This window comes from Bombyx mori, chromosome 27 (assembly GCF_030269925.1).
Source record: "Bombyx mori chromosome 27, ASM3026992v2".
Lineage (NCBI taxonomy): Eukaryota > Metazoa > Arthropoda > Insecta > Lepidoptera > Bombycidae > Bombyx > Bombyx mori.
The window spans coordinates 1,055,147-1,080,247 of NC_085133.1; the positions used below are offsets into that span (position 1 = coordinate 1,055,147).

General features: G+C 39.2%; 2 protein-coding genes across 2 annotated transcripts; both read left to right on the forward strand.

Annotated features, from left to right (window-relative positions):
* Positions 1-958: 958 nt before the first annotated feature.
* On the forward strand, positions 959-9,661 carry LOC101737614 (trypsin 3A1). The gene is made up of 6 exons (XM_038021374.2): positions 959-1,028; positions 2,487-2,623; positions 4,834-4,961; positions 5,299-5,557; positions 7,869-8,018; positions 9,489-9,661. The coding sequence occupies exons 1-6, from the start codon at positions 959-961 to the stop codon at positions 9,639-9,641; spliced, it is 897 nt and encodes a 298-aa protein (XP_037877302.2). The 3' UTR covers positions 9,642-9,661.
* A 300-nt stretch (positions 9,662-9,961) lies between these two features.
* Positions 9,962-19,698, forward strand: LOC119630666 (trypsin 3A1-like). Its single transcript, XM_038020760.2, has 6 exons — positions 9,962-9,995; positions 12,587-12,723; positions 14,939-15,066; positions 15,404-15,662; positions 17,994-18,143; positions 19,492-19,698. Exons 1-6 carry the CDS (start codon positions 9,962-9,964, stop codon positions 19,642-19,644), a joined length of 861 nt encoding a protein of 286 aa, XP_037876688.1. The 3' UTR covers positions 19,645-19,698.
* Positions 19,699-25,101: the final 5,403 nt, after the last annotated feature.

Genomic DNA, 25,101 nt, shown 5'->3' on the forward strand with positions numbered 1-25,101 from the left:
CTCTTCGCCGTGCTATATGATAGTATGATAGTTTTCATATTATTATGTACAATTTATATGTAGTAGCGCTGCGTATTAAGAAACGGTCATTTCCGTTTCTTAATATTAATATTTTATTATTAATTATGCCACATGAACCTGTAAAAAATAATATCAATGTTTCACATCTCCAGCCTTCACGCGGTGGTTCATTTTTTTATGTTAGTATCGACCTCAACGACCGAGTACACATTTAAATAAACCGTGAATTGCGTTCACATACTATTAAAGCCTATACCTAGTCATGACTAAAATAATGAATGAATGATTGAATGAATTATTTATTTTATTTCAGACCACAACAACAAATCCATATGTGTACATAGTATCATTGAAACATACTTAAAATTAACAAAACCAATCAAAAAAGATATCTATATATTAATACGTGAATCAAAAACTTTGTATCCCTTTTTACGAAAATTGCGCGAGCGGAGGAGTACGAAATTTTCCACACTTATAGAGAAGAAGTGCACAATGCTAATATTTTTTAAAAATAATGCATGAAAGATACATTAAATCAATAAAGAAAACATTACACACACTACATACCATGTATTTGACTCACACACGCATGCATACTATTTATTGTCAAACTTTTGTTCTTGGCGTCTGTTGTCAAATTGAGAATAGAATAAATATTGTTTGCCTTTGTTAATATTTTTATAGTGTAGTCTTGGCGAAATTTGTGATTATAGAAGTATAAAATACAATCCAATTAATTATAGTCGAATTTCGACTACTGCGGGACCTCTCAGTTGAATACATTTCAAATATTTCATTCAACTTCGAACCAACCATAATGCAGTCATTTACAATGTTACCCGATTGTTACGTACGTCATGTAACATAATTATTAAAGACTGCTACCGTTCCTTGTACGTTTTGCTTCGGAACATTTACAATTTAACATCCGACCATGACTTGGTGTCACTTACCGTTTGTCGTCTTGTTTTCATTACAATTCATCGCGGCCGATTTCAACAATGGTATGTGAATTCGTAGAAAAATAGTATCCAAATTTTCAAAACTTCTTGGCTTAAAGGATAAGATGTCCGGTGCAATCGTATCTAGCGATGCACCGGTGTTCGAATCTCGCAGGCGGGTACCAATTTTTCTAATGAAATATGTACTTAACAAATGTTCACGATTGACTTCCACGGTGAAGGAATAGCATTGTGGAATAAAAATCAAACCCGTAAAATTATAATTTGCGTAATTACTGGTGGTTGGACCTCTTGTGAGTCCGCACGGGTAGGTACCACCACCCTGCCTATTTCTGTCGAGAAGCAGTAATGCGTTTCGGTTTGATGGGCGGGACAGCCGTTGTAACTATACTGAGACCTTAGAACTTATATCTCAAGGTAGGTGGCGCATTTACGCTGTAGATGTCTATGAGCACCAGTGACCATTTAACGTCAGGTGGACTGTGAGCTCGTCCACCAATCTAAACAATAAAAAATAATATGTGATAGGACGCATCGTTCCTAAGAATATATTGTGAAACACATTAATGTACATTTTATTTAGCTAATAACATTTAGTCCGTAGATACAAAAATTATTTTAGTACATTTACGATAACTAGAGGTCCCGCAGTAGTCGAAATTCGACTATAATTAATTGGAATTGTAAGTTTGTACACTGTTATGATTATATTTTATACTTCTATAATCACAAATTTCGCCAAGACTAGACTATACAAAATATTAATAAAGACAAACAATATTTAATCTTAATTTGACAACAGACGTCAAGAGCAAAAGTTTGACAATAAATAGTATGCATGCGTGTGTGCGTCAAATACATGGTATGTAGTGTGTGTAATGTTTTATTTATTGATTTAAGGTATCTTTTATGCATTATTTAAAAAAAATATTAGCATTGTGCACTTCTTCTCTATATTCTCTATAGGTGTGGAAAATTTCATACTCCTCCGTCTGCGCAATTTTCGTAAAAAGGGATACAAAGTTTTTGCTTCACGTATTAATATATAGATTAGTGACTCTGGGAGACTAGAAATCAAGCAAAATATTTAATTACTACCTGTTCATATTTTTTTAAAGGGATTTTTTGACCTGGTAACAAAGACATTTAGGTCATGTCTTATTTTAATTTATATTCTTATTTTTATGAAAAATTATAATATGGAGTGAAATGAAATGAAATGATATGAAATATAATCTCAGTAAAATGGTGGTCATTTACTGAAAAATTTTCAGTGGACTTTTTGGAGGATACTGAGAAGTTATGTCCAGCGGCTTTGTTTCGTTTTCCCATATTTGTGCACTTTCACAGATATTAAACAGTAAATAAAACACTGCTATTACACATTTAAACCTGAAGAAACACTAAATAGACAAAATAAAACAAATCACAACACTTCACTCCTCGCGTTCCCGCCAAAAAGTCATTACGGATGATTTAAAAAATAAACTCTCCTTTCAGTTACATACAAAGGGAAATTGTCACCTGAATGCGTGAAGAAATACCACCGCATCTACGTCACCAAGAGGAGTGCGCCAAGAAACTACCAGTACTTCCACGAGGCTATGTCCGACCAATCCAGTGATGCTGATGATGAAGTATGCTTTAAAGCTTGAAACTTGCAAGCACAATTTGTAGCTTTAGCTATAGGCACATAATTTTCTTTAAATTATAATCAAATATCTTTATTCCACTAACAAAACCAGTATAAGGGCGAACTCTATGTTATAAAGCTAGTCATTAGATCCATTATATATGAAGGAGCAGGCTGGTTCCATGGTGTTTTTAAAATGCGACGCCATTCTCTTCATCATTACCATTGCATTAAACCCACTGAGCTTCTCGCCGGATCTTCTCAGTGGGTCGCGTTTCCGATCCGGTGGTAGATTCTGCAAAGCACTGCTCTTGCTGGGGTCAGTGTTAGCAACTCTCCGGTTTGAGCCCCGTGAGCTCACCTACAAACGTTAGGGTGAAGCTGAAATAGCCTCTCAAGGCTATCAGCGCAGGTAGGAAAAAAAAATTGCTTTGCATAGTGATAGTAATTAAGACTCATTTTTCCAATGAATTCCGTTTATTACATTCCAAGCCTACATTGATATCAACAGAGACTTCCGCTCCGTTCGACAGCTCAGGCTGGAATGTTTTGAGCGTTTTTTTTTCTTTCCTACCTAAGCTGATAGTCTGAGATGCTATTTCAGCGTAACCTTAACTAGTAGGTGAGCTCACGGGGCTCAAACCTGACGACGTTGCTAACACGAACCCTAGCAAGAGCAGTGCTTCGCAGAATCTACCACCGGATCGGAAACGCGACCCACTGAGAAGATCCGGCGAGAAACTCAGTGGGCTGTGTCTGTGGGCTAATTTACTCGTCGAGCCCTTCGTCGCAAGCGACGGCTTCGACGGAAACGATGACCGGTGCTTGAGGTACCTAAAAGCACCGTTAGTGGATAGGGAGGATCCGAAATGACTTTGTTTTTAGCCACAATAGTCATTAGTATTTATAGTAGAAAGCGGGGGTATCTTAATCATGAATTCTCCTGAACACCGTCTTAAACAGTTATTGACAAGCGTAATATTATGGAAACAGTTAACTTTAACTATTTTTAGTTAACTAAATAGTGACGTTGCGCTGACATAATATCTAATATATAAAATTCTCGTGTCACAATGTTCGTTCCCATACTCCTCCAAAACCGCTTGACCGATTCTCACGAAATTTTTTATGCATATTCAGTAAACCTGAGAATCGGCTACTATCTATTTTTCATACCCCTAAGTGATTAGGGTTGTCCACCCCTAACATATTTTTTTTATTTTGACATATTTTTTTTGTTATAGTAAGGTATTATGTGGTTGAATGAGGTTTTGTTATTTTTATTATATATTCCCTCATCGTTTACAGCGCTACATACCTCTTTCACTCATTTACCACATCCTTACACACTTACAATAAGTTAGTATTTTTTTCTACACTAGAAATTCCCCATAAATCTTATATATGGCAAAACAACGTTTGCCGGGTCAGCTAGTAAGTATATAATATTCACAGTTGTATATATAAGATCAAAAACAAAATGAGCTTGTGAGGGTCAGCCACGCTTTACTATAACTGGCTAATTTGTATTAAGGTCCTATATAATACTTGCCTGGTACTGTGACAGACATTTTCTCTGGAATGCCAACCACAACTGAAAAAAGAAATGTAATTATCGAGAATTATTTATTATAGAAAATTAGACGGTAGTAGCACAATATTCGAATGTCGATAATACCTTATATTTGTTCATTCTAACAAAACCTGTCAATTATTGGAAACGTCGGACACGAGATTAAGCCGCAAAAATTACTGGTGGTAGGGTCTGTTGGGAGTCCGCACGGGGTTGGTACCACCACCCTGCCTATTTCTGCCGTGAAGCAGTAATGCGATTTGAAGGGCGGGGCAGCCGTTGTAACTATACTGAGACCTTAGAACTTATATCTCCAGGTGGGTGGCGGCATTTACGTTGTAGATGTCTATGGGCTCCAGTAATCACTTAACACCAGGCGGGCTGTGAGCTCGTCCACCCATATAAGCAATAAAAAAAAATATATTAACGACTGGGCAGAGTTGAAGAAAATACTAAATAGAGATAGCTAGATATGAGATACTTTATTTTTGCTTTAAGATAGTATTAAATCTCCCTTTTCGCTTTGAAACGCATTTATTACACCCTGTATACTATATTTTTGAGCCGATAATAAAAAAAAAACACTTGGAAAACTAATGTATAGAGCTCCAAAACTAATAATATTTATATTTGGGTTCAAGATTAAATGGCGAATCGTTGGCGGGGACCAAGTTAGCATCAAACAAATTCCCTATCAAGTACTCTATGGTATGTATTGCGGTGGAGTTCTGATAGCACCAGACTGGGTTCTGACGGCTGCTCACTGCAAGTAAGCACTCAATTATTTTTTCTTCTTCTTGATTCGGATTCTTGAAAACGACCATACCTTAACACCAGATGGGTCCAACATTATTTTGAAGTCGTGACGAATAGCATGCGTCTGGCACGTGTTTAGGATAGGACATCAAGCGATGTGATGATGCCCGTGTTAAAATCCCGTAGACGGGTACCGATTTTTCTAAAGCAAACGTGCGAAATTTGCTTAAATACTGGTGTTAGGTCGGTTTTGTGCTGTTGGTAAGTGGTAAAGATCCACTTAAGTTTGAGCACTGTAAGCTTGTTGGCTCGTTAAAGGAGTTAATTAACCATAAGACTTTCTCTTTTAGAGACAAAAGCGACTTCATCCTAGCCGGTTCGACATACAGGAGTAGGGCAACTCGATATCCCGTTTGCGCTCACTTCTTTCATCCGTTGTGGAACTCGTCTTCAAAACTCCACAGCCATGACTATGACTATCAACTGCTCTTGTTGGAAGTGGCAGTGCCAGTGACCATGGAAAGTAGACCTGTTGCTATAGGCCATGCTAACGACATCCAGCCAGGGGCTTTGATCTCGGTCAGCGGTTGGGGCCACATCGAGTATAAGGTAAATTTAATTGACTTTTGTAGATAGACAAGAATTGCATTGATGATAAACTAGTCTCATTATAGCCCACCTGATGTATGAGCCATCTTTCAATGCTGCCAGCGTTACGACATCAGACCCGTGCTTTTAAGCTCTCCAAGCACCTGTCACCGTTCTCTTTTTTTCCTACCCATTCTAGTAACCTCGAGGGGTTATACTAGATTCGCTGAACGAGTAGTTGAGCGCACGGGGCTCTAACCTGGTGACGTGGCTAATACTAGCCCTAGCAAGAGCAGTGCTTCGCAGAATCTACCACCAGATCGGAAACGCGACCCACTGACAAGATCCGGCGAGAAACTCAATGGGTTATGTCTCTGGGTTAGATAAAGAATACGAAGGTTCAACCAAATGTCTCAAGGTGGGTCAAGGGACTTAATAAAAAAACGGTTCTCATGGTGCTGAAGTATAAGTGACTCTTGTTAATAAAGCTATAACATGTCCTTCTTCAAACGAGGCTTGTGGAGAGTACTTAGCGGTAGGCAGCCACTTAGTTTTGCTCCTGGCATTGCTGACGTCTATGAGCCACGGTAACCACTCATCATCTGCTGGTTTACTCGCCGAGCACTTCGTCGCAAGGGACAGGTTCGACGAGAATGGTGACCAGTGTTTGAGTTATCTAAAATTAACATTAGTAGATCGCGAGGATCCGAAATGACGTGTCATCCGACGTGTTAACCGTTCTCATTGTGCAAACTAGCCCATAAACATAACCCACTGAGTTTCTCACCTAATCTTCTCAGTGGGTCGTGACTCAGCGAAGCACTTCTCTTGCTGGTGCTAGTGTTAGCAAGTCCTCCCAAGTTGACCCTCGTGAGCTCACCTACCAAACGGAGCATAGTTGAAATAGCATCCTAGGTTAGCAAGTAGGTAGGGCAAAAAAACATTAAGCCGAAATTTCAATTGTATTGTGTATAGTCAGTGCAATTATTTGAACCGGAAAACATTAATGCTTCGTGGTAGAACGCAGTTAGTGGTACTTACCCATTAGTAACATTATTATTTTAAATACACACTGTGGACTTTCAATTAGGGTGTAAATTAAACACGTAGTGTTACAAATTAGAGATCACATCACTATGTTAATATTCAACTAATATGTAACAAACTACTGGATAGATATTAGAGTATATTCATAATGAAACGAAATGCGTTTATTTCAGGCAACTTAAGCCCATAAATTAATGTCACATACGATTACATAATATTTAAATCAAAATACAATAAAATTAAAATTTATAAGAGTGATTAAAAATAAAAATGAAAACAAATCAAATGAAAGTGAATGAAAATTATAAAAATTTAAAGGAACTGATATAATAAATAATGAAATAATGTTAAGTGAGTAACCGCCACCATACCAGTCACTGTATTGGATTATGATTGGAATAAGATTGGAGATAGATGCTTATTACAACTAACAGTGTCTTATATAGAGGCAGTCCAGTCTGTCGGCAATCATAGCCAGGATATGCTTATGATAATGATATTTTAAAATGGTTTAAATCTTAATATTGTGAGGAAACGGTCCTAAAAAGACTTGTATAGACTACGTAAAAGAGGATCTTCGAGGGAATGGTTGTAATTAATACGCTTTTATTAGCTTCAGACGTATGTATGTTAGTATGTAACGGAATCTTTGAACATGATTTTGACCGCCTTCAAAACGTCGGACTAACTCGAAATTTGGTATACTTATTAAGGATCGATGACAATTCAATATTTAAAAAAATAAATTGAAATGCAACAAAAAAATTAAAAATAAATAATAGTTTAAAAAAAGCGTGGGGTGCATGGTATCAGTAGTTATATATATTTTATGAACACATATGAGTAGAAGGGTTATTTTTGATAATATCCTGAAGAGTACCCTACGCTTTTTTACAATAAAATAATTTTTTCTTACACTATATTTTTAATACAAATTTATTTAAATTTATTTTGTATTTTTTAGTTGGATTTTCTATAAAAGCGTATTTTGTTAGTTTTTTTAAATTTTCTCTCTCTCTCTCTCTTTCTCTTCGATCGGTCTCTCACTGCTGAGGATCGTGACTCCGTCCGATTCCGTCAACCAGCTGTCTCCATCGATCCTTTTTTGTAGCTTGGTGGAGTGCGTCACTGACAGGTACCCCCAGTTCCTCCGCTATTTGGTCCGACCACCGTTTGGAGCCCCTACCCCTAGGCCTTTTTTCTATTTTACCGGTCATCACAAGGCGTTCCAAATTGCTATATTTTTAAACTATTATTTTTAATAATAAAATCTTCGTGTGTACAGAGCAGGCTGATGCAAGACGTGGTTCGTCGGGCGTATATTCCTGTCATCAGTTATTACGAGTGCAAATCTTTACCGCTGCCAAACTACAGGAATATTACGACTAGAATGTTCTGCGCCGGCTACAAGAATGGAACTAAGGATTCTTGTCAAGTAAATAAATTGAATTACTTTTTCGGTTAGATAAGAGAACTTGCATATCTCACGGATAACCTGGTGCCTAATTTTAATGGAGTTTATAGACCCTACTCGTTTGGAACATCTATGTCTAGTGAGGGTCTTTTGTCCTTTATGTTTGGTAGCATTATCGTCTTCTCGCATTAAAACTGTATAATCTCAAAACTCACTAAATTTTACAGCAGAGTGTTTTAAAGGTTTAACATATTATTATGATATTTTTAATATTAATCATCTTTGCAACATTTGCTTTTTAGTTTTTACCTGTTACATTATCTGTCTTTTAAAGTAAGGTAAAATTATGCATTAATTTTGTTAATAGTAGTCAAAATATAGGTAAACTAAAAAAAAAAGGGTGCGTGTACTTATGTACGCGCGTAAGAAGTTATACTTTATTTTTATTAAATTTATTTCTTTTTTCTTATTTAAATTTTAACCAATTTGAAAAAAAAATCGGTTAAACAACATCCTCAAAGACGCATATTGGACATCCCTTTTCTTGACATCGTATAAATTCGGTAATTCTCGGTACAATTCGGAAAGTTCACCTCCGGCTATATTCAGACTCGCCAAGTTACGTCGGTCGTATTGTAATGAGCGATTTAGTGGGCAACTTCATTCTGTTAATTTTGTGTCACGGTGCGCGCGCATCGTAAAATTTCACTCTCATCAATTTTTCATAACGCTCCTAAAGAAGTATAACTTAAAAAAAAAAAATACTAAAATACATTCTTTTGACAGTATTTATGAGAAAAATACTGGTGATACCAAATAAATTCCGCATATTAACTCAATTACGAATATTTTTGGAAATTGTACACTTTTAATACGAAAAGACGATATGTTTCACAGAGAATACCAAGCCGGTATTCCTTTTTTTTTGCTTAGATGGGTGGACGAGCTCACAGCCCACCTGGTGTTAAGTGGCTACTGGAGCCCATAGACATCTACAATGTAAATGCGTCACCCACCTTGAGCTATAAGTTCTAAGGTCTCAGTATAGTTACAATGGCTACCCCACCCTTCAGACCGAAACGCATTACTGCTTCACGGCAGAAATAGGCGGGGTGGTGGTACCTACCCGTGCGGACTCACAAGAAGTCGTACCACCAGTGATTCCTTGAGATAATCCCCTCGTTTTCATTTTAAAATCACAGTACTAACACAGAGAGCAGAATTCATCTGTACTACACGGGACTACTGTGTTTGTTATACCACGCACCATTAAAGCTCCACAGTATTCCCTAAGATGTCGCTACCTAGACTCAATATTGTGTGACTGTTTATTTCGGAAGAATTCATTAGCTCACACCAGACAGAGACACAATGGCGAAACAGGCGCGTGTGGGCTTAAAAGTTGTCTTTAAATCCTAAATAAACTTATTATTGTACAGTAAACTCTCTACTGATACTATCTAGAAGCATTGTAGACTGTGTTTTATCCAGGGTGACTCCGGTAGTCCTGCTATTATCAAAGGAAAGCTGGTTGGCATAGTGTCCTTCGGCGTCGGCTGTGCAGTGAAGAACCAGCCAGGGGTTTATACCGACGTGCCTATCGCCAGAGCCTGGATACGATCCGTTACGGGTCTACCGCTTTGAAATCAATAAAAATATCGGAGGACGCCTTGAGTTTTAAATACACTGAACATTTAATCTGTTTTTTTTTTAGGCTTGATGTCGATTTTTCAAATGTACTAAATAGCGGTTGTCTGGATCTTATTTTTTTGTAATGTGCCCTTATAGGCAGACGAGCATCGGCCAACCTGATGGTGAGGGCTTACCGTCGCCCACGGACTTCAGCAATGCCTGGGGTAGAGCCAAGCCTCTGCCTACCGTTACACCCAGAACCCTACCGTTAATCAGAAGGTATCATTGCTTTGCGGCAAAATAGGTCTTACCTACCTGGGTTGGCTTACAATATGCCCTACAACCAATGGGTTCTAGTTGATGATCGTAATACGTTGGTGTAATACTTGTAGAAAGCTGTTACTCATTCCCGTGGTCACCTTTGATGGCATCTGCAGGAAGAGACTGTGTACTCAATGGACACTATACTTACCGATGTCTTATTGTCTCATGGCGCAAGATGGATGGTATTCACGTGATGTGCATGAGCGGTATCTAATTAACGTCAGGCCATATTGTGCACTGGTGCAAAAAATCTTTGAAATACGTATCCCAATATAATATGTTCTCTTTATATGTGCACTAGCTTTTAACTGTTAAAAACGACTCCACTCGTGTTAAAGCAGAAAAAAGTATGTCTTGGTGCGTGGTTATCTTTCTCGTTGAAATATTATGGCTATGATAGGTATGATAGGTAGCGAAACTTGGTTTGTTCGCAAGGACTTGATCAAAAAACTTCAAGTGTTTGTGAATAAGTGCCTGCGTCAGATTTTGAAAATCTTTTGGCCTGAGAAGATCACTAACAAAGAGCTGTGGAGGATCACTAAGCAGACACCAATGGAGAAGGAGATCCTTACGCGGAAGTGGCATTGGATTGGTCAGACTTTGAGAAAGCCCGATACCCACCTATCAAAGAGAGCACTGACCTGGAAAGTGTCTGGTAAAAGGAAGAGAGGCCGCCCCAGAACAACTTGGCGTCGCTCGGTGGAGCAGGAGCTAGGGGTCTTGGGCATGAGGTGGGAGGACCTAGAACAGACTGCCCAAGACCGATATAAATGGAAAAATTTGATTCGAGCCCTACACCCCAGCAGAGGGTAATAGGAAAGAATGATGATGAATGATGATATAATAGGTTCTCTAGGTATATCTGGAAATAAATGTACACAAAATTTCATTATGGTTGATTGAGCGTCATAAGACGTGAAAGCGTAGTGAACAAACAGACTTTCGCATTTTAAATATAGATGGCATGGATTAGATTGTAAAGTTTCAAACGGACTGTGTGTTGTTCTTGTAGTTCACGGGCCATCTGGTGTTAAGTGTTTACTGGAGCCCATAGACATCAACAGCGTATCATAACTGTTGCCACCTTAATGGTAGGCAGCGGATGCCCCAACTGACAACTGACAAGCAGAAACGCATTACTGCTTCACGGCAGAAATAGGCAGGGTGGTGGTACCTACCCGAGTGGACTCACAAAGCATCCTACCACAAGTTAGGAAAAAAACAAGTCAAGAATATCACGCAATTTTTATATTCCACATAATATTGGGTAAGTAAATACCTAATCCTATGGAATGCATAATATGGATACATGATTTTTATTCCCTGGATAGTTTTGTCATTACACTTTTTTTAGCTGAAGACGGAAAAGAGCTCGCCGCCTATCTTTCGCACAGTACAAAGCCCGCTGATATCTCTGGAATCCCGCCGAGCTTGACGCGTGAGGCGGAAGTCGTAAAGAAGAATGTCCCGAAATTTGCACGACTGTTTCGTGGAAAAAATGGATAAGCTACCAGTGCCCGAGTAGATTATTATTCGGTTATGCCGAAATGGATGTTATCACATGATAACGGCCATCTGGCGTAGTGGTAAGTGACATGGTCACTACACAAGGGGATCGCGGGTTCGAATCCCGCCAAGGGAAGATATTTGTATGATAAATATAAAATGTCTTTTCCAGGGTCAAGGATGTATCTTAAATATATGTATGTGTATAATAAAAATCTTACATTTATGTCCGATGTCTGGTACCTGTAACACAAGTTCTTTACGAACTTATCACGGGACCAGTTAACGTGGCGTGATTGTTAGTAAATATTTATATATTTATATTTATATATGACGAACTTCGCGCTTCGCTGTGAAATCTTTAAAGTGCTTCGATATTATTTATCGATGGGGTTCTATTCGTTATATGGCGATGGTGATTAAGCTTTGGCTTTGTCAAAAATTTCGTAGTAAATACATACGTATGACTTCCACGTTCAAGGAACGATGTAATAAACATGAAACATATGTATGTTATTTATACGGAAAGTTTAGGAACCAGTATTGCGTACCTATAGACATCTATTACTTAATAAAAATGTAGGCATCAAATTACCAATCTGGACGACCTCATAGACACAGCCTACTGATTTTCTCGCCGGATCTTTTCAGTGGGTCACGATTCCGATCCGGTGGGATATTCAGCGAAGCACTGCTCTTGCTAGGGCTGGTGTTAGCAGCCTACCAGTCTGCGTGGAATAGCCCGTTAGACTACCAACGATTAGACACCAAAAAAGTGGATGACATCAATCAAGTTCTGATACGCACTTAGCAGACGTGTACTGAAGCAATAAAATAAAGATGTCGTATACAAACTACAGTTAAAACCACTTGAACACAAGAACGACAAACCTACAAACAATGAACTTTTTGAAGGATCCCGAGAAGCTATGTCCAGCGGCTTTGTGTTTAATTTCCCACATTTGTGCACTTTCACAGATATTAAACAGTTAATAAAACACCGTTATTACACATTTAAACCTGAAGAACACTTAATAGACAAAATAAAACAAATCACAACACTTCACTCCTCGCGTTCCCGCCAAAAAGTGACTACGGATGAATTCAAAAATAAGCTCTCCTTTCAGTTACATACAAAGGGAAATTGTCACCTGAATGCGTGAAGAAATACCACCGCATCTACGTCACCAAGAGGAGTGCGCCAAGAAACTACCAGTACTTCCACGAGGCTATGTCCGACCAATCCAGTGATGCTGATGATGAAGTATGCTTTAAAGCTTGAAACTTGCAAGCACAATTTGTAGCTTTAGCTATAGGCACATAATTTTCTTTAAATTATAATTAAATATCTTTATTCCACTAACAAAACCAGTATAAGGGCGAATTCTATGTTATAAAGCTAGTCATTAGATCCATTGTATATGAAGGAGCAGGCTGGTTTCATGGTGTTTTTAAAATGCGACGCCATTCTCTTCATCATTACCATTGCATTAAACCCACTGAGCTTCTCGCCGGATCTTCTCAGTGGGTCGCGTTTCCGATCCGGTGGTAGATTCTGCAAAGCACTGCTCTTGCTGGGGTCAGTGTTAGCAACTCTCCGGTTCGAGCCCCGTGAGCTCACCTACAAACGTTAGGGTGAAGCTGAAATAGCCTCTGAAGGCTATCAGCACCGGTAGGAAAAAAAAAGTTGGTTTGCATAGTGATAGTAATTAAGACTCATTTTTCCAATGAATTCCGTTTATTACATCTCAAGCCTACATCGATATCAACAGAGAGTTCCGCTCCGTTCGACAGCTCAGGCTGGAATGTTTTGAGCTTTCTTTTTCCTACCTAAGCTGATAGCCTGAGAGGCTATTTCAGCGTAACCTTAACTAGTAGGTGAGCTCACGGGGCTCAAACCTGACGACGTTGCTAACACGAACCCTAGCAAGAGCAGTGCTTCGCAGAATCTACCACCGGATCGGAAACGCGACCCACTGAGAAGATCCGGCGAGAAACTCAGTGGGCTGTGTCTGTGGGCTAATTTACTCGTTGAGCCCTTCGTCGCAAGCGACGGCTTCGACGGAAACGATGACCGGTGCTTGAGGTACCTAAAAGCACCGTTAGTGGATAGGGAGGATCCGAAATGACTTTGTTTTTAGCCACAATAGTCATTAGTATTTATAGTAGAAAGCGGGGGTATCTTAATCATGAATTCTCCTGAACACCGTCTTAAACAGTTATTGACAAGCGTAATATTATGGAAACAGTTAACTTTAACTATTTTTAGTTAACTAAATAGTGACGTTGCGCTGACATAATATCTAATATATAAAATTCTCGTGTCACAATGTTCGTTCCCATACTCCTCCAAAACCGCTTGACCGATTCTCACGAAATTTTTTATGCATATTCAGTAAACCTGAGAATCGGCTACTATCTATTTTTCATACCCCTAAGTGATTAGGGTTGTCCACCCCTAACATATTTTTTTTATTTTGACATTTTTTTTTTGTTATAGTAAGGTATTATGTGGTTGAATGAGGTTTTGTTATTTTTATTATATATTCCCTCATCGTTTACAGCGCTACATACCTCTTTCACTCATTTACCACATCCTTACACACTTACAATAAGTTAGTATTTTTTTCTACACTAGAAATTCCCTATAAATCTTATATATGGCAAAACAACGTTTGCCGGGTCAGCTAGTAAGTATATAATATTCACAGTTGTATATATAAGATCAAAAACAAAATGAGCTTGTGAGGGTCAGCCACGCTTTACTATAACTGGCTAATTTGTATTAAGGTCCTATATAATACTTTCCTGGTACTGTGACAGACATTTTCTCTGGAATGCCAACCACAACTGAAAAAAGAAATGTAATTGTCGAGAATTATATGTATCATAGAAAATTAGACGGTAGTCGCACAATATTCGAATGTCGATAATACCTTATATTTGTTCATTCTAACAAAACCTGTCAAATATTGGAAACGTCGGACACGAGATTAAGCCGCAAAAACTACTGGTGGTAGGATCTGTTGGGAGTCCGCACGGGGTTGGTACCACCACCCTGCCTATTTCTGCCGTGAAGCAGTAATGCGATTTGAAGGGTGGGGCAGCCGTTGTAACTATACTGAGACCTTAGAACTTATATCTCCAGATGAGTGGCGGCATTTACGCTGTAGATGTCTATGGGCTCCAGTAATCACTTAACACCAGGCGGGCTGTGAGATCGTCCACCCATCTAAGCAATAAAAAAAAATTTGAATTATATTAACGATTGGGCAGAGTTGAAGAAAATACTAAATAGAGATGCCAGATATGAGATACTTTATTTTTGCTTTAAGATAGTATTAAATCTCCCTTTTCGCTTTGAAACGCATTTATTACACCCTGTATACTATATTTTTGAACCGATAATAAAAAAAAAAACACTTGGAAAACTAATGTATAGAGCTCCAAACCTAATTATATTTATATTTGGGTTCAAGATTAAATGGCGAATCGTTGGCGGGGACCAAGTTAGCATCAAACAAATTCCCTATCAAGTACTCTATGGTATGTATTGCGGTGGAGTTCTGATAGCACCAGACTGGGTTCTGACGGCTGCTCACTGCAAGTAAGCACTCAATTATTTTTTCTTCTTCTTGATTCGGATTCTTGAAAACGACCATACCTTAACACCAGATGGGTCCAACATTATTTTGAAGTCGTGACGAATAGCACGTGTCTGGCACGTGTTTAGGATAGGATATCAAGCGATGTGATGATGCCCGTGTTAAAATCCCGTAGACGGGTACCGGGTTTTCTAAAGCAAACGTGCGAAATTTGCTTTAATACTGGTGTTAGGTCGGTTTTGTTCTGTTGGTAAGTGGTAAAGATCCACTAAAGTTTGAGCACTGTAAGCTTGTTGGCTCGTTAAAGGAGTTAATTAACCATAAGACTTTCTCTTTTAGAGACAAAAGCGACTTCATCCTAGCCGGTTCGACATACAGGAGTAGGGCAACCCGATATCCCGTTTGCGCTCACTTCTTTCATCCGTTGTGGAACTCGTCTTCAAAACTCCACAGCCATGACTATGACTATCAACTGCTCTTATTGGAAGTGGCAGTGCCAGTGACCATGGAAAGTAGACCTGTTGCTATAGGCCATGCTAACGACATCCAGCCAGGGGCTTTGATCTCGGTCAGCGGTTGGGGCCACATCGAGTATAAGGTAAATTTAATTGACTTTTGTAGATAGACAAGAATTGCATTGATGATAAACTAGTCCCATCATAGCCCACCTGATGTATGAGCCATCTTTCAATGCTGCCAGCGTTACGACATCAGACCCGTGCTTTGAAGCTCTCCAAGCACCCGTCACCGTTCTCTTTTTTTTTCCTACCCATTCTAGTAACCTTGAGGGGTTATACTAGATTCGCTGAACGAATAGGTGAGCCGCACGGGGCTCTAACCTGGTGACGTGGCTAATACTATCCCTAGCAAGAGCAGTGCTTCGCAGAATCTTTTTTTTTTTTTATTGTTTCGATGGGTGGACGAGCTCACAGCCCACCTGGTGTTAAGTGGTTACTGGAGCCCATAGACATCCACAACGTAAATGCGCCACCCACCCCGAGACAAGTTCTAAGGTCTCAAGTATAGTTACAACGACTGCCCCACCCTTCAAACCGAAACGCTTTACTGCTTCACGGTAGAAATGGGCAGGGTGGTAGTACCCACCCGCGCGGACTCACAAGAGGTCCTACTACCAGTAATCTATCACCAGATCGGAAACGCGACCCACTGACAAGATCTGGCGAGAAACTCAGTGGGCTGTGTCTGTGGATTAATTTACTCGCCGAGCATTTCGTCGCAAGTGACAGGTCTGACGAGAATGGTGACCAGTGTTTGAAGTATCTAAAGTTAACGTTAGTAGATCGCGAGGATCCGAAATGACGTGTTAACCGTTCTCATTGTGCAAACTAGCCCATAAACATAACCCACTGAGTTTCTCACCTAATCTTCTCAGTGGGTCGTGACTCAGCGAAGCACTTCTCTTGCTGGTGCTAGTGTTAGCAAGTCCTCCCAAGTTGACCCTCGTAAGCTCACCTACCAAACGGAGCATAGTTGAAATAGCATCCTAGGTTAGCAAGTAGGTAGGGCAAAAAAACATTAAGCCGAAATTTCAATTGTATTGTGTATAGTCAGTCCCATTATTCGAACCGGAATGCGTTAATGCTTCGTGGTAGAACACAGTTAACGGTACTTACCCATTAGTAACATTATTATTTTAAATACACACCGTGGACTTTCAATTAGGGTGTAAATTAAACACGTATTGTTACAAATTAGAGATCACATCACTATGTTAATATTCAACTAATATGTAACAAACTACTGGATAGATATTAGAGTATATTCATAATGAAATGAAATGAAATGCGTTTATTTCAGGCAACTTAAGCCCATCAAATTTCACATACAATTACATAATATTTAAATCAAAATACAATAAAATTAAAATGAAAATTTATCAGAGTGATTAAAAATAAAAGTAAACAAAAATGAATAGAAATCAAATGAAACTGAATCAAAATTATAAAAATTAAAAGGAACTAATTTAATAAATAATGAAATAATGTTAACTGAGTAACCGCCATCAAGTCACTGTATTGGATTAACGACAGATAGATGCTTATTACAACAGTGTCTTATATAGTCCAGTCTAGTCTGTCGGCAGTCATAGCGAGGATATGCTTATGATAATGGTGGTTTAAAATGGTTTAAACATCGATATATCGATGGGCTTAAATCTTAATGTGAGGAAACGGTCCTAAAAAGACTTGCATAGACTGCGTAAAAGGGGATCTTCGAGGGAATGGTTGTAATTAATACGCTTTTATTAGCATCAGACGTATGTATGTTAGTATGTAACGGAATCTTTGAACATGATTTTGACCCCCTTCAAAACGTCGGATTAACTCGAAATTTGGTATACTTATTAAGGACCGATGACAATTCAATATTTAAAAAAAAAGTTGAAATGCAACAAAAAAATTAAAAATAAATAATAGTTTAAAAAAAGCGTGGGGTGCATGGTATCAGTAGTTATATATATTTTATGAACACATATGAGTAGAAGGGTTATTTTTGATAATATCCTGAAGAGTACCCCACGCTTTTTTACAATAAAATAATTTTTTCTTACACTATATTTATAATACAAATTTATTAAAATTTATTTTCTATTTTTCAGTTGGATTTTCTATAAAAACGTGTATTGTTAGTTTTTTTAAATTCTCTCTCTCTCTCCGATCGGTCTCTCACTGCTGAGGATCGTGACTCCGTCCAATTCCGTCAACCAGCTGTCTCCACCGATCCCGTTTTATAGCTTGGTGGAGTGCGTCGCTGACAGGTACCCCCAGTTCCTCCACTATTTGGTCCGACAATCGTTTGGGGCCCCTACCCCTAGTCCTTTTTCCCTCTATTTTACCGGTCACCACAGGACGTTCCAAATTGCTATATTCTTAAACTTATTTTTAATAATAAAATTTCGTGTGTACAGAGCAGGCTGATGCAAGACGTGGTTCGTCGGGCGTATATTCCTGTCATCAGTTATTACGAGTGCAAATCTTTACCGCTGCCAAACTACAGGAATATTACGACTAGAATGTTCTGCGCCGGCTACAAGAATGGAACTAAGGATTCTTGTCAAGTAAATAAATTGAATTACTTTTTCGGTTAGATAAGAGAACTTGCATATCTCACGGATAACCTGGTGCCTAATTTTAATGGAGCTTATAGACCCTACTTGCTTGGAACAGCTATGTCTAGTGAGGGTCTTTTGTCCTTTAAGTTTGGTAACATATCGTCTTCTCGCATTAAAACTGTATAATCTCAAAACTCACTAAATTTTACAGGAGAGTGTTTTAAAGGTTTAACATATTATTATGATATTTTTAATTACCATCATCTTTGCAACATTTACTTTTTAGTTTTTACCAGTTACATTATCTGATTCTGTCTTTTAAAGTAAGATAAAAATATGTATTAATTTTGTTAATAGTAGTCAAAATATAGGTAAACTAAAAAAAAAAAAGAACTAAAACTGAACTACGCTCTTTTGACAGTATTTATGAAAAAAATACTGGTGATACTAAATCATTCCGCATATTAACTCAATTACGAATATTTTTGGAAATTGTACACTTTTAATACGAAAAGACGATATGCTTCACAGGGAATACCAAGCCGGTATTCCTTTTTTTTTTGCTTAGATGGGTGGACGAGCTCACAGCCCACCTGGTGCTAAGTGGTTACTGGAGCCCATAGACATCTACAATGTAAATGCGCCACCCACCTTGAGATATAAGTTCTAAGATCTCAGTATAGTTACAACGGCTACCCCACCCTTCAAACCGAAACGCATTACTGCTTCACGGCAGAAATAGGCGGGGTGGTGGTACCAACCCGTGTGGACTCATAAGAAATCCTACCACCAGTGATTCCTTGAGATAATCCCCTCGTTTTCATTTGAAAATCACAGTACTAACACAGAGAGCAGAATTCATCTGTACTACACGGGACTACTGTTTTTGTTATACCACGCACCATTAAAGCTCCACAGTATTTCCTAAGATGTCGCTACCTAGACTCAATATTATGTGAGTAAGACTGTTTGTTTCGGAAGGATTAATTAGCTCACACCAGACAGAGACACAATGGCGAAACAGGCGCGTGTGGGCTTAAAAGTTGTCTTTGAATCCTAAATAAATAAATATTTACTAACAATCACGCCAAGTTAACTGGTCCCGTTATAAGTTCGTAAAATATAAGATTTTTCTTATACACATACATATATTGAATATACATCCATAACCCTGGAAAAGACATTTATATTTATCATACAAATATCTTCCCTTGGCGGGATTCGAACCCGCGACCCCCTTGTGTAGTGACCATGTCACTTACCACTACACCAGACGGACGTAATAGACTTATTATTGTACAGTAAACTCTCTACTGATCCTGTCTAGAAGCATTGTAGACTGTGTTTTATCCAGGGTGACTCCGGTAGTCCTGCTATTATCAAAGGAAAGCTGGTTGGCATAGTGTCCTTCGGCGTCGGCTGTGCAGTGAAGAACCAGCCAGGGGTTTATACCGACGTGCCTATCGCCAGAGCCTGGATACGATCAGTGACGGGTCTACCGCTTTGAAATCAATAAAAATATCGGAGGATGCCTTGAGTTTTAAATACACTGAATACTTAATCTATTTTTTTATGCTTGATGTCGATTTTTCAAATGTACTAAATAGCGGTTGTCTGGATCTTATTTTTTTGTAATGCCCTTATAGGCAGACCAGCATACGGCCCACCTGATGGTGAGGGCTTACCGTCGCCCACGGACTTCAGCAATGCCTGGGGCAGAGCCAAACCTCTGCCTACCGTTACACCCAGAACCCTACCATTAATCAGAAGGTATTATTGCTTTGCGGTAAAATAGGTCTTACCTACCTGTGCTGGCTTACAATATGCCCTACAACCAATGGATTCTAATTGATGATCGTACTACGTTGGTGTAATACTTGTAGAAAGCTGCTACTCATTCCCGTGGTCACCTTTGATGGCATCCACGGGAAGAGACGCTCCTTTAAGTGCACACCACTTACAGATGTCTCATTCTCTCACGTCGCAAGATAGATGGTATTCACGTGATGTGCATGAGCGGTATCTAATTAACGTCAGGCCATATTGTGCACTGGTGCAAAAAATCTTTGAAATCCGTATCCCATTATAATATTATGTTCTCTTTATATGTGCACTAGCTTTTAACTGTGACTTCACTCGTGTTAAAGCAGAAAAAAGTATGTCTTGGTGCGTGGTTATCTTTCTCGTTGAAATATTATGGCTATGATAGGTATGATAGGTAGTGAAACTTGGTTTGTTCGCAAGGACTTGATCATAAAGCTTCAAGTGTTTGTGAATAAGTGCCTGCGTCAGATTTTGAAAATCTTTTGGCCTGAAAAGATCACTAACAAAGAGCTGTGGAGGATCACTAAGCAGACACCAATGGAGAAGGAGATCCTTACGCGGAAGTGGCATTGGATTGGTCACACTTTGAGAAAGCCCGATACCCACCTATCAAAGAGAGCACTGACCTGGAAAGTGTCTGGAAGACAATGGTGGATCCAGGGGGAGGGTCACGGGGGTCATGACCACCCCCTGAGCTGGGTCCAGGACTTAGGTGGACCACTAATTGAATATAATGATGTTATTTATATATTTTGTCACCATACAGATTTGATGTAACTTACCTTCAATATTTAATTAATTTAATATAATATAATAACTTTGTATAATGGCAAACGTTTGGGAACGAACGCATCTAAATTTGACTATGTGACCCCCTCCTGGCGACAAAGCTGGATCCGCCCTTGCTGGAAGAGAGGCTGCCCCAGAACAACTTGGCGTCGCTCGGTGGAGCAGGAGCTAGGGGTCTTGGGCATGACATGGGAGGAGCTAGAACAGACTGCCCAAGACCGATATAAATGGAAAAATTTGATTCGAACCCTACACCCCAGCAGAGGGTAATAAGAAAGAATGATGATGAATGATGATGATAGGTTCTCTAGCTATATCTGGAATAAATGTACACAAAATTTCATTATGGTTGATTGAGCGTCATAAGACGTGAAAGCGTAGTGAACAAACAGACTTTCGCATTTTAAATATAGATGGCATGGATTAGATTGTAAAGTTTCAAACGGACTGTGTGTTGTTCTTATAGTTCACGGGCCATCTGGTGTTAAGTGTTTACTGGAGCCCATATACATCAACAGCGTATTATAACTGTTGCCACCTTAATGGTAGGCAGCGGATGCCCCACCCGACAAACCGAAACGCATTACTGCTTCACAGCAGAAATAGGCAGGGTGGTAGTACCTACCCGAGTGGACTCACAAAGCATCCTACCACAAGTTAGGAAAAAAACAAGTCAAGAATATCACGCAGTTTTTATATTCCACATAATATTGGGTAAGTAAATACCTAATCCTATGGAATGCTTAATATGGATACATGATTTTTATTCCTTGGATAGTTTTGTCATTACACTTTTTTTAGCTGAAGACGGAAAAGAGCTCGCCGCCTATCTTTCGCAGAGTACAAAGCCCGCTGATATCTCTGGAATCCCGCCGAGCTTGACGCGTGAGGCGGAAGTCGTAAAGAAGAATGTCCCGAAATTTGCACGACTGTTTCGTGGAAGAAATGGATAAGCTACCAGTGCCCGAGTAAATTATTATTCGGTTATGCCGAAATGGATGTTATCACATGATAACGGCCATCTGGCGTAGTGGTAAGTGACATGGTCACTACACAAGGGGATCGCGGGTTCGAATCCCGCCAAGGGAAGATATTTGTATGATAAATATAAAATGTCTTTTCCAGGGTCATGGATGTATCTTAAATATATTATTATGTATGTGTATAATAAAAATCTCACATTTATTTCCGTTATCTGGTACCTGTAACACAAGTTCTTTACGAACTTATCACGAGACCAGTTAACGTGGCGTGATTGTTAGTAAATATTTATATATTTATATATTTATATTTATATATGACGAACTTCGCGCTTCGCTGTGAAATCTTTAACGTGCTTTGATAGCATTGATTGATGGGATTCTATTCGTTATATGGCGATGGTGATTAAGCTTTGGCTTTGTCAAAAATTTCGTAGTAAATACATACGTATGACTTCCACGTCCAAGGAACGATGTAATAAACATGAAACATACATAATCTATACGGAAAGTTTAGGAACCAGTCTTGCGTACCTATAGAATATTTATTACATTTATAAAAGATGTAGGCATCAAATTACCAATCTGGACGACCTCATAGACACAGCCTACTGAGTTTCTCGCCGCATCTTCTCAGTGGGTCACGATTCCGATCCGGTGGGAGATTCAGCGAAGCAATGCTCGTGCTAAGGCTTCTGTTAGCAACCTACCAGTCTGCGTGGAATAGCCCCTTAGGCTGCCAACGATTAGACACCAAAAAAGTGGACGACATCAATCAAGTTCTGATACGCACTTAACAGACGTGTACTGAAGCAATAAAATAAAGATGTCGTATACAAACTACAGTTAAAACCACTTGAACACAAGAACGACAAACCTCTGGCCCATATTTCAGAGCCTCGTTGTCATTTGACAACGCGCTCCTTTCATAAATAAAAAGAGAGACATCACGTTTTCCCCTTCCCTCCCCCTTACGTAAATAAATCATGGTCATGTTCCCGCGCATACAAAATAGTTGGCATTCGTTTTGAGGGGGCGAAAGCGCTCGAAAAACACTCGACTGGACCCGCCTTGAATTTAGATTTGCTGAGACGCGAGTCGTATACGTGAGGTTATTGTGGGCGGAAACGTTGCGTTACGGAAAAATCTCGACGGAGCTGCTTAACTTGGATTTTCATTATTTCTGTGCTGCAGCTGTGAAGCAAGGGAGGTAGGCAAACGTCAAAATCTCTTTTTTCCTTTTTTTGCTTAGATGTGTGGACGAGCTCACAGCCCACCTGTTGTTAAGTGGTTACTGGAGTCCATAGACACTACAACGTAAATGCAAAAAAAAAGAGAGAAAATTTTGGTACCGGCCTGCGGGATTCGAACACCGGTGCATCGCTCAACACGAATGCACCGGACGTCTTATCCTTTAGGCCACGACGACGACGACTTTTCTCACTCTATTTGATTGCCAGTTCTATTCAAACGCACATGAGGTAAAATATCCCAAGAAACATTCTCCCATGAAACGGTTTTGTCAATACAAAATATACAGTTTTTGTGTTGATAAGTAGTTGTTAAACTGTTACTTAAGTCCATAGACATGTCACATGCCACTACCCCCTTGAGATTGGAGGTCGAACCATCATACTGTGTTACAGCTGTTTCGCCTTTAAACCAGAAAGAATTATTATCACCAGCACTTAGAAAATATGAAAACTTATCACTGACACTAGAAATTACTGAGGGATTACTGGTGGCTCGGAGGCCTATCTAATTTCTGCAGGATAGGGCAAAGGCTCAGCTAGGTTGGGATTTGCTAACAGCTGCCCGAGCGCCTCCAAAGGAGACCTAACAACTCAAGAGCAGCTGTATCGCGAATCTACTACCGGATCGGAATCTTTTTTTAAATGCTTAGATGGATGAACGAGCTCACAGCCCACCCGGTGTTAAGTGGTTACTGGAGCCAATAGACATCTACAACGTAAATGCGCCACCCACCTTGAGATATAAGTTCTAAGGTCTCAAGTATAGTTACAACGGCTGCCCTACCCTTCAAACCGAAACGCATTACTGCTTCACGGCAGAAATAGGCAGGGCAGTGGTACCTACCCGTGCGGACTCACAAGAGGTCCTACCACCAGTAAATCGCGACTCGCTGAGACGATCCGGCGAGAAACTCAGCGGACTGATGCATGGTTTAAGTGTTGACTACATTCCTAGTCAAATTAAAAATATTAAACTACACAAGCGTTCCCGACTGATATTGTTTCCCGTATTATCCAAACCCTATTGGACGAGCCACAAAGGCGTCGAAGTCTGAATATGTGAATCGGTGATTTTTGTAATACGTAAAATCAACTACAGATTGTCGCGATGTACGCGCCACGTGTTACATAATATATTGATTACGTGAATGTGAATTCAATTTTTTTTCTTTTTCCTTTGTTCTTCTGGTGTTAGTTTTTCAATTTGCAGTCCATAGATTTTTTCGATAGGCAGCGGCTTGGCTTTGCCCATGGCATTACTGAAGTCAATGGGCGACGGTAACCACTCACCATCAGGTGGGCCGTATACTCGTCTGCCTACAAGAACAAAAAAACCTTTTTTTAATTTGGGAAACTTTGTACTTTAGGCCCAGAAAAACCGTCACAATCATTGTCATAATTATTGACACGGATTTAAATATAGGGGCTATAGCACTATTGTCGTCGGTACCACTAGATATTATATTGTCTGTCTGTCTAAACATGATATACTTAGAAATTTTCATACAGTTTTCACGAATGCACTGAGTGATCTATGAGACTATGATAATTGCAGTTATCGGAGAGCTCATACCTTTTGAGAATTTTGCTAGCGTTCGAATTTTATGAAAACAATGCACTACGGATTTATTATTCTTAAAATTATCTATTAAATTTTATACAACTTTGCACAAATCGTGGACATTATTAAAACTACTTATGACAATAAAAAAGGTGAGCTTAAACAATCAAAGTAACTTGGATTATGATTTATTAAATTTCAGTACCCATCTTTTATAATCAACGCATAGTAACGATTTTTTTTTCCTTCCTAAGCTGAGTCTTGAGAGGCTATTTCAGCGAAACCTTAACTAGTAGGTGAGCTCACGGGGCACAAACCTGACGACGTTGCTAACACGAACCCTACCAAGAGCCGTGCTTCGTAGAATCTACCACCGGATCGGACACCCGACCCACTGAGAAGATCCGGCGAGAAACTAAGTGGGCTGTGTTAAGTAACGAAAAGATACAATATCGACAGAAGAAAAGAAATATTTAAATATTTAACTGTTACTTCGGTTTGCTATTTAACTGCTGTTAAACATTTGTATTTTACAAGTCAATTATGAGTTGAGTTTT

What these genes read in the sequence shown, in the direction of transcription:
- LOC101737614 (XM_038021374.2), top strand. Translation starts at nt 959, where the DNA reads ATGACTTGGTGTCACTTACCGTTTGTCGTCTTGTTTTCATTACAATTC. An exon ending in CCAGTGATGCTGATGATGAA is followed by an intron (nt 2,624 to 4,833) that starts GTATGCTTTAAA and finishes TTTGGGTTCAAG; the next exon opens with ATTAAATGGCGAATCGTTGG. An exon ending in CTGACGGCTGCTCACTGCAA is followed by an intron (nt 4,962 to 5,298) that starts GTAAGCACTCAA and finishes TTTCTCTTTTAG; the next exon opens with AGACAAAAGCGACTTCATCC.
- LOC119630666 (XM_038020760.2), top strand. Translation starts at nt 9,962, where the DNA reads ATGCCCTACAACCAATGGGTTCTAGTTGATGATC. An exon ending in CTGACGGCTGCTCACTGCAA is followed by an intron (nt 15,067 to 15,403) that starts GTAAGCACTCAA and finishes TTTCTCTTTTAG; the next exon opens with AGACAAAAGCGACTTCATCC. An exon ending in GGGGCCACATCGAGTATAAG is followed by an intron (nt 15,663 to 17,993) that starts GTAAATTTAATT and finishes TCGTGTGTACAG; the next exon opens with AGCAGGCTGATGCAAGACGT.